Source organism: Talpa europaea (genome assembly GCF_964194135.1).
Source record: "Talpa europaea genome assembly, chromosome: 5".
NCBI classification, from domain to species: domain Eukaryota; kingdom Metazoa; phylum Chordata; class Mammalia; order Eulipotyphla; family Talpidae; genus Talpa; species Talpa europaea.
The window spans coordinates 50,459,019-50,467,949 of record NC_140071.1 but is presented as its reverse complement, the minus strand read 5'-3'; the positions used below and the strand labels follow the sequence as shown (position 1 = coordinate 50,467,949).

Below are 8,931 nucleotides of genomic sequence, written 5' to 3'. Positions count from 1 at the left end.
AAGACTTACTTCAGAGTTGAAGCAATACCAGGAATACAATGAATTCCCGATAGGACTTTGTAGCAGAGGCAACCTTATCTCTGCAACCAGCGAAAGGGATTATATGATTCTGATTTTATTTTAATGAGTGCAATACTTTGTCTCAGCTCAACTGTATCTTCATAAATATAGTTTGTCCAAGTTTAAAATGGAAATTTATTTCCTACATATTTCCCTCTTTCCCCTTCTGATTCTATTGTACTTTTTCCTGGAAAAATACTTCCTAGTGTAAGACAGGAAGTTGGACCTGATTTGGTTTTGTCAAGATGGCCTTGACTTTAGAGTCTCAGTCTTGAGCTCCTTCATGTCACCATGGTTTGAGTGACACAAAATATTTTAGGGTTTTTTCCCTTGAGCACGTGGAAATGGTCTTCATACTTGGCTTGTTTTTTTCAGTGTCTCCTCTTGAAAGGTCCTGGCAAAATACCTCGCTCAACAGAGTAGAGGCGATAGGGTGCGGTGGACACCTACTGGGGGTACACTGACCATAGGACATCCTTGAAGTATAGGACTTAGGTGATCTTGTGCAAGGGGATTTCCTACGTCATTTCGTTTATACTCTTTTTATCAAAGTCAAGTTCTGTTACTGTTTAGTGTTTTTAACTGGTGATTCTATCGACAGCCTATTTTTAACTGTACCTAGACTTGTTTGTGGAAGTGGGTGGCACCATGGAGAAGAGTGAGTGAGAGGTGCCTGCACACCAGGGGCACCCAGCATCTTGGAGACAGGTCTCCTCCTTACCTGCTCTGTCAGGCTCCCCTGGGGCATCCCAGGCTCAAGCAGCCAGAATATGCCTGTTTGAAAACTCAAGAAATACATTTTGACAGAATTAATTTAAAATCTACCAAACCCACTGTGTTCCTGAACTGCCTTCCCATTCCGTTGAAACTGTTGAATTTGGGTCTCCTGTAGATGTGGCCTAAGTGTGGAATGGAAAGTGGCCACAGGAAAGTTAACTGTTGAACAAAGATTTACCAGTTTGGGAATGCTCAGAGAAGCTGAAATGGGGGACATCTGTAAATGTATAAATCAGAAGGAATCCCTGTGATTCTGCACTTTTTAGCCGTTGTTTGTTTGTTTTTGGCCTGGGCAAGTCAGTTGGTAAGACTCACAGCAGGAAAAGGCATACCCAATTAGTTTTGTTCTATGGGTTTTGTTTTTTAAGATACTCTTAGGTGCATGGTAATTGTATTTCCTCTTCTTGACTATCTTCATAAAATGACATATTCAGGAGTTTCTGAATGTCAGTTCTTCTGAGTCATCAGCCAGCTCATTGTTCTACAGTGCATCCATTGCATTGAGTTCTGGTCCCTATAATTTCATCCTAGTGTGATTTCTGAAATGGTCAGAAAAGAACAGGGTGGGTCAGGAACACCTGTGGCCACTTTAATGTGGTGTTTGGCTGTTTGCAGAGCTGGTGAAACCACTGGAGAGAAGGAGGCGCATCCCACCTGGCCTCCGTGCAGCGGTCCCCTCTGGCCATGTCCCCGGCAGCCACTGCTGAGCCAGATGAGCTCCAGGAAGACAGGCACATCAGCAAGCTCATTTTCTTCCTTTTTGTCTTTGGCGCCATCCTGCTGTGTGTGGGAGTGCTGCTCTCCCTCTTTGGCTTCCAGGCATGCCAGTATGAAGCCCTCCCAGACTGCAGCATGGTGCTGAAGGTCGCTGGGCCCTCATGCGCCGTGGTGGGGCTTGGGGCTGTGATCCTGGCCCGCTCCAGGGCTCGACTTCAGCTTCGGGAGAGGCAGAGGCGAGGCATCCTGGTGGACCCTGACCAAGCCTTCATCTGTGGAGAGAGCCGCCAGTTTGCCCAGTGTCTCATCTTCGGGTTTCTGTTCCTGACGAGCGGCATGCTCATCAGCATCCTGGGCATCTGGGTGCCTGGATGCAGCTCAGTCTGGACGCAGGAACCGCTGAACAACACAGACACTGCGGAGTCAGAGCCCGCGATCTGTGGCTTCTTGTCGCTGCAGATCATGGGGCCCTTGATTGTGCTCCTGGGATTGTGTTTCTTCGTGGTTGCCCATGTTAAAAAGAGAAACAACTTGAATGTGGGCCAGGACACCCCTGAAAGTGAGGAGAGACAGACCGAGAACACGGAGCCTGTCCAGGTCACTGTAGGTGAGTGGCGTCATTTCTCTGCTTGCTTCTGTCACAGGGGCTGCAGCATCAAAGCTTCAGTGGGCTGCCCTTAGGTCTGGCATAGGTTCATTTTCTCTCTCTCTCTCTCTCTCTCTCTCTCTCTCTCACACACACACACACACACACACACACACACACACACACACACACTGCTGTGGTAAGTAAGCTCCATAGGACTCCCTGTACATATCACCATCCCCCATCCCCAAGCAATTCCTTAATTAGCAAAAACATTGGAATATTAAATAGCCACTTTGACTGAGATCACAAAACAAATAAAGAGGAAAGTGAGATGAATCCCGAGGTCAGCCTCGGAGCCGTGTCTTACCTAAGGGACCTGCCAGTTTCTCACACTGACCTCTTACAGCACTTTGTGTTGGTGGCACATGAGCTCCCATCCCAGGCTGTCACTGGCTGGCTGTCCTTGGTAAGTCCTTAGCCTTTGCTGGCCTTAGTTTATATGTCTGTAACTTAGCATTGCATTTCTGAGACTCCTTCCAGCACTGACATTCCAAGATTCCAAGTCTGTCCCAAGTCCACTGGTCTTCTCTGTTTTGAGGGGACCTTTTGCACTGCCTTCCACATTATTCTTTACTTTCTGTAATGTGGCTTCAGGGTTGGGGCAACGTTTGGAGGCAGTGGTGTAGACCAAGACGAAAAGTTAACACTACCGTCACTTCTTTCCCCCACGGAATGACTGGAAGTTCCTTTTGGGTCCAGGTTCTATGGATGAGATGAGCTACCATTTTCCAGAGTCAGTTACCCACCCACCCCACTCCACCCCACCGCCTCCCATAGAACATCCGTAACTTTGGCCTCAGTTTCACGCAACCAAGGAAAAGCCCTGCTGCTGCTCATTTTTGTAAGTCCCCAGTTTTGGCCTCTTGCTTTTGAGAGGCTAAAGCCTGAAGAGCCACAGCCTGTCATCTAAGAAAGCGAGGTGAAGGCGGTGGTAGAGCAAGAGCCCACTGCATGAACTCCATTCATGCCTCCTCCAGCACCCCACTGGGGCAGACAGGCTTAGTACCTCCATGCTGGAGAGGAAGAAAGTGAGGTCCAGGGATATCAAATGACATGTCCAAGGTCACAAATAGCAAGGGGAGAGCCAGGACCCAAACCCAAATGATGGACGTGCATATACTGTCGCACAGAGCACCCTCCCCAGAAACACAGTGTGATCCTCTCTGCTGGTTTCATCCTTCACTGGTATTCTGGGCAGTTGGTACATGATAAAGGGCTCACCTAATGTAGGCAGATGTTACAGATGTTCATAATAAATGCACTCACAGGATACTCTAGTCTTCCACTTTGTGGGGAACATATCAAGGTGTGCTAGGCTAACTATCAGGGGAGTTTGGGGGCCCAGCCTTCCACAGGGGACTGGAGTCAGAGGGAGGTAGGAGCGGGCTGTTGGGCCACTCCTGGGTGGTTCTGTCCTGATGTGGGTGGGCTCTGCAAGGTTTACAGTCTTTTCCACTTAATCTTTTTAATTCCCATCAAACAGTGAAAACCTGGCACCCTAATTCCTGATTTTCTTCTCCTTTGATATTATGGAAAAGGCTTAAATTGTTAGAAATCATGCCTTCTTTTAGCACAATTGATAAGACTCTAGACGTTGTCTATCAACAGTCAGTTCTGCCTTATGAGGGAAATTGGGGTGATGAGAGGAAGTTCCTGGCTAGGTCTCAGAATTCAGCTGCTCCTACGGTAGAAGCCCTCCTCCCCAGGGTAGATACACTGAAAGGCATGATATCCCAGTTGTGGGCAGACTCAGTGGGGTCCCCTGGCTACACCAGCAAGTTTGTGAGAAAGCCCTTCCCTGGAGGCAGGCACGAACGATTGTCAATGAACAGAGGACATCATGTCCCACAGGACACAGTGAAAGAGGAGCCTCAGAGGAATTGAGGACCCCTTCCCAGGGAAAGCAGGGTACAAGGTATGGGAGGGCAGGGAGTAGACTGGGCAGAGGCATGCACACGCGCAGGGCAACTGGCAGCTTAGGACGTCTCTGGCGTGTGTCTGCTGAGTGGATTCAGCCCTAGCAGCTGATTCCCAGAGCGTGTTCTACAATGTAGATTAAAGCAAACATTCAACTTCAGTTCCTCTGGCTTACCAAGACCTTCTTTAAAAATTTAATGAGGACGGCAGACAACTGTGTGCTTTTATCGCCTTTAGGTTAGCCATGTATATTTTAAGCTCTAATCATCCTCTCCTTGCAGAAGAGATGGAGTTAATCAATTCCCTGATGGGCTAAGTTTTCCGGGAAGTGGTTGAGGAAGCCGGTGGAGAGTGGAACCACTGTCCAGACTGCCCCTGGAGGGGGGGGGGTGTTTCCTCAGACATGCAGATAAGTGCCACTTGGTGGTGGCCTGTGAAGGGGTTTGCGCCTGCTCAGCAGTTTTCCCTGCTGCACACCCTGCCAGGCCTCCTACCTGTCCCGAGGCAGTAGAGCTGAGGCCTACTATTTGTAGGTGTGGCAGCTGATGCCTAGAGGGGGTATGTACTTGTTCAAGGCCACACAAGGTTGGTAATTGACAAATGGAACTCCAGCAGCTTTAAAGAGTCCTGTCCTTAATCGGGCACACGTCAGTCTGCCACTGGTGGGAACCAGTCACCTCCCTTCAGGGGAGTAAATCTTCTGTCCTACATTTCCTGTAGCATTGGGTGCTGCCAATTTATCACCAGCCACCCTCAAACCTCTACATAGAGTGCTGCCATGTGTCTAAAATGTTCTGGTCAGCTTAAGGTGTGTTTTGGATTGGAAGCAGAGTACAAATTAGAGCTTGTGTCTGGTGCCTTGTGACCCCTCTCTCACCAAAGATGAGGAGTGATCAGTAGCAACAGAAATACTAAAAAGAAGCTTCTCTTGGAACTCGACTTTCCTTTGTAATGTGTGGGCGAAGTGTTGGTAGGTAAGCCTCCCTGAGTGTCAGCCACACTGGCCGGAGGGCAGCCTTGTCAGTCTTTCGTTCCAAGATTGAAATTGCATTTGGGGAATGAGGCACTTTACCCCACAGCTAGGTTTTGATGAATTAAAATTTTAAGTTGAAAATAAAGAAAGCTTTATCAGTGATAGGCGTTCTAGAGAAGATAAGGAATCTCTTATCTTCCACAAATGCTTCTCTTATCTGCCACAAATGCTTCATTTCAGTCTTGCTTTGAAGATGTAGGCCCACCTAAAAAAATTGTAGCAAAATATCTGTACCTCACATTGCCATTTCATCATTTTTAAAAGTGTAGGTGGCTTTAAGTAAATTCAGCCATCTAGTTCCTGTACTTTTTCATCATCCCAAACAGAAACCCAGCACCCTGCATTAAATAGTAACTCCCATCTCCTTTCCCCTCCCAGCCTCTGCAGACAACTACCCTCTGCTGTCTCTGTTCATTCAATAAACCCATTAAAAAATTCTGGCATTAGCAGCAGGTGCTGACCTTTTATATTGATAGGCCAAATATAGAATTAATTTACTTTACTCTTGCTAATCTGCTGGCATTTATTGCTCATCTGTCTTCAATGAAATGTTGCGTTTCCCTAGGTGATGCTGTCATCATATTCCCACCGCCCCCACCGCCTTACTTTCCTGAGTCTCCAGCATCTGCGGGAACTCACAGTGTGCTTCCCAGCGAAAATCCACCATCATACTACAGCATTTTTAGCAATGGGTAAGACTTTCCATTGGAACCTCTCATGCACAGTCCTGCGGTCAAAGGACCCTGAACCTGGTGGCTAGACTGGGGGGGAGCCTGGAGGGAATCTACAGTGGAGGATGACAGTGAAGAAAGTAGAGGTCAGGCCGTCAGCGGGAGTGACTGGATGGCGGAATGCCCCTGTCCGAGCAGCAGGGAGCTGATGGCGAGCTAGCCTGCCACACAGGGCGAGTGCGAGGTGGGTCTTGGAGGTAGACTGGGTGGACTGGATCTGGGGAGAGAGATGAGGTGCTAGACATGGACCTGGGAGCAGGGCAGTTTCCTGTAGAGACGCCTCACAAGGGAAAGGTGAGCTAGGAAGCAGTTCCTGCAAGTGGCAGGGAGGAGCATGGCTGGAAGAGGTCTGGTACTTTCTCTAATGGGAAACCAGGATGTAGGAAGTAAAGGAAGAATTTCTGGAAAATTTCACAAGCCAAACAGGAGGCATGAGTGGGGGTGAGCGAATAGCGAGTTTAAAGACACTGACATGGGTGCAATTTTAAAAGCAGAGAATGCAAGACCCAAGAGCCACAGGAACTTTCTGGGGCTGGGTTCCTAACCTGGCTGTTCATGCTGTGGGCACAGGCTCTTGTTCCCAGTGGGTGGAGTGCTGGAGCTCCGACCAGAGGCAGATGTAGGAATTGCCCTGTGTGGATGAAGGGTTGGTTAGGCTCTGGGTATTTGTACAATTGTTAGTGGATTTCAGTGTTCAGTACTCCTGTGATGAGCTTCCTCAAGCCTTAAAACAAATGTCCAGTCACTTAAAAATCTACTCCTACTGCTGCTGTTCGGTTTCTGTGTGCCAGGCTGGCTTTTCTTGAATGACCTCTGTAATTCTGATAGCCGCTCTGGGTAGGCAGTTATTATCCGCATTTTACAGATAAGGACACTGAGACTTAAGGAAGTTAAATAACTTGTCCACGATCACACAGCTAGAAGGCAGGAGAGTGGAAATTCAGATGTAGGTGTGCCTTTTGCCAGAATCCACAGCATTAACCAGTGTGCCCGCCTGCCTCCCTTGGAGTTTTGGCTTAATGATTGAATTTTCTATTTGCATAAGTTTACCTTCCTTATTTTAGCTCTCAGGAGCCAGAATAGCAGAGAACAATGGCCCTGTGTGTGTGCTCCTTCTAGATGCCATCTATGCTTTGTACATGTCATTTCAGTGACAAGGGAAATGACAACAGGAGTGAGACTGTCAGTGTAAGACCCGAGGAATTGACATCTATCTAAAACAGACTATGAAAGAAATGACCTTAGCTTTTGGCAAATGCTCCTAAATGCATCCAGCTTGACATTTGTAGAGAACCTCATACTTCAGGTGTGTCACTCTCTCCTTTCACATCTTCTTTCTCTTAGCAGGACCCCAACTCCTGAGGGCCAAGGGGCAACCTCTGCGAGAGATCGAGAATCTATCTATACTATTTCTGGAACAACTTCATTTTCTGAAATCTCACAGCCTCCATATCTCTTATCCGAATTGCCTCCCAGCTACGAAGAAAAAGAAACTGCTGTTACCACCTCCTCGTCTCCATCTTCTGAGCCTTCCCCACCATGAACTTTGAACACCAGCTCAATTTTATATAGGATTGATCACTATTTTATTTAATTTGTTTTTTAATAAAAAATCCAATAACATTGGCTACCTCTTGCTTTCCCTAGTGTGGTGTCAACATCAGTAACAAATCTTCCAGGTTAGGCTGTTAGCCCTCCAGGCCAGGGAGAGGCAAAGTGCCTAAGGCAGGCACTTAAGCAGAGTCTTTCTTGCTTTTTAAAGCAGGGTCTATCATTTAGACCCTCTTCTCCAGGACTTTGGGGTCAGTCCTGTTGGTGGTTGAAGAAACAGAGACTCAGAGAGGCTAATTAACTTATTCACGGTCACATCCCTTCTACATGGTGAGGCTGGGTTTTGGACCCAGCTGGCAGGTTCCTGAGAGCCGGCTCATGTCACTACCCTGTGCTGTCAAAGGCCAACAAGCAGGGTTTGTTAATGTTTAGCTTGGCCCATTCTGTTTCCATGGTTAATTGCTTCTGGGGTGGAGAAAGGAGATTGCTCTTCTAATTTCTTTATTATTTCTTCCTCTTCTTCCCTTTCCTCTCTCTCCTCCTCCTTCCTCTTTCTGATCCTCTTTTCGTTCTTTCGTTTTGAAAGAAAGTCACTCACTGGGCATTTACCAGCACACGGATAGCCCAAAGCCTGAGAAAAAATTTCACTGGAGAAAAAATTTTTCACTGGAGAAAAAATTTCTTGGGATCCTTTGGGAACCAGATACCCCTGAAGAGGTCCATGAAGGCTGTGCCTTTCTGTGATGATATGTACCAGAGTCACACTGTCTGGATGCCAACTTCTACTCTGATAAAAGTCTTGGTATAGTTGGGTACAGTAGTAAATGCTTATTTCTCTATATAAACCCTAATAATGGAAGGGGTTAGCAGTTCTAACCTGGGAGAAACTGATTTTTAGAATGTAAAATCTGTAGCAGTATCATTTTGGATAACAAAATGTGATGTAGCAAAAATGTGAACTTTTTATGCCTTTCACCCAAACCATGATCCCCATAAATATCAGTATCAGCCAGCATTTAAGTGCCTGAATGCAGAGCTTAGGGGCATTAATGCTCCAGTGGGCTAGCTGAGGTATGACAGATTTCATGGGAATCGCCACAGTACATCAGGGGAGACTGTACCAGCAGGACCAATCTATTTCCAAATTAGACATTGATTGGATTGAATTGCTTTTAAACTTCTGTTTTTTTTTTCTTGATAGTTAATTATTCACATTTTAAAATTAGAACAAAGGGTAGATTATCACCATTTCCTTCTGTTTTTTTTTTTTTGTTGTTGTTGTTGTTGTTAAGATGATGAAGCTGAAACTTCTAGGTTGAAATAGTTTTAAACGTTTATGAGTCTTATATAATCAGGAGCCTTTTTAATGGCTCAAAGTTGAAGTTTGTGACCAGGTATTTACTTTTCTATGTCAATAAACTTAAGCAGGCACATATTAAAAAAAATAGCAACAACAAATGTTGGCGAGGTTGTGGAGAAAAAGGAACTCTCCTGCA

General features: G+C 46.4%; 1 protein-coding gene across 2 annotated transcripts; it reads left to right on the top strand.

Moving 5' to 3' along the window:
- Positions 1-1,521: 1,521 nt before the first annotated feature.
- TMEM171 (transmembrane protein 171) lies at positions 1,522-7,427 on the top strand (the record flags this gene model as incomplete). 2 transcript variants are annotated; one of them, XM_084234212.1, is made up of 3 exons in its annotated part: positions 1,522-2,161; positions 5,719-5,845; positions 7,232-7,427. In XM_084234212.1, 3 exons carry the CDS (start codon positions 1,522-1,524, stop codon positions 7,425-7,427), a joined length of 963 nt encoding a protein of 320 aa, XP_084090338.1. The 2 variants fall into 2 exon arrangements, with proteins under 2 accessions (XP_084090338.1, XP_084090337.1); XM_084234211.1 differs by having other exon boundaries at positions 7,229-7,427.
- Positions 7,428-8,931: the final 1,504 nt, after the last annotated feature.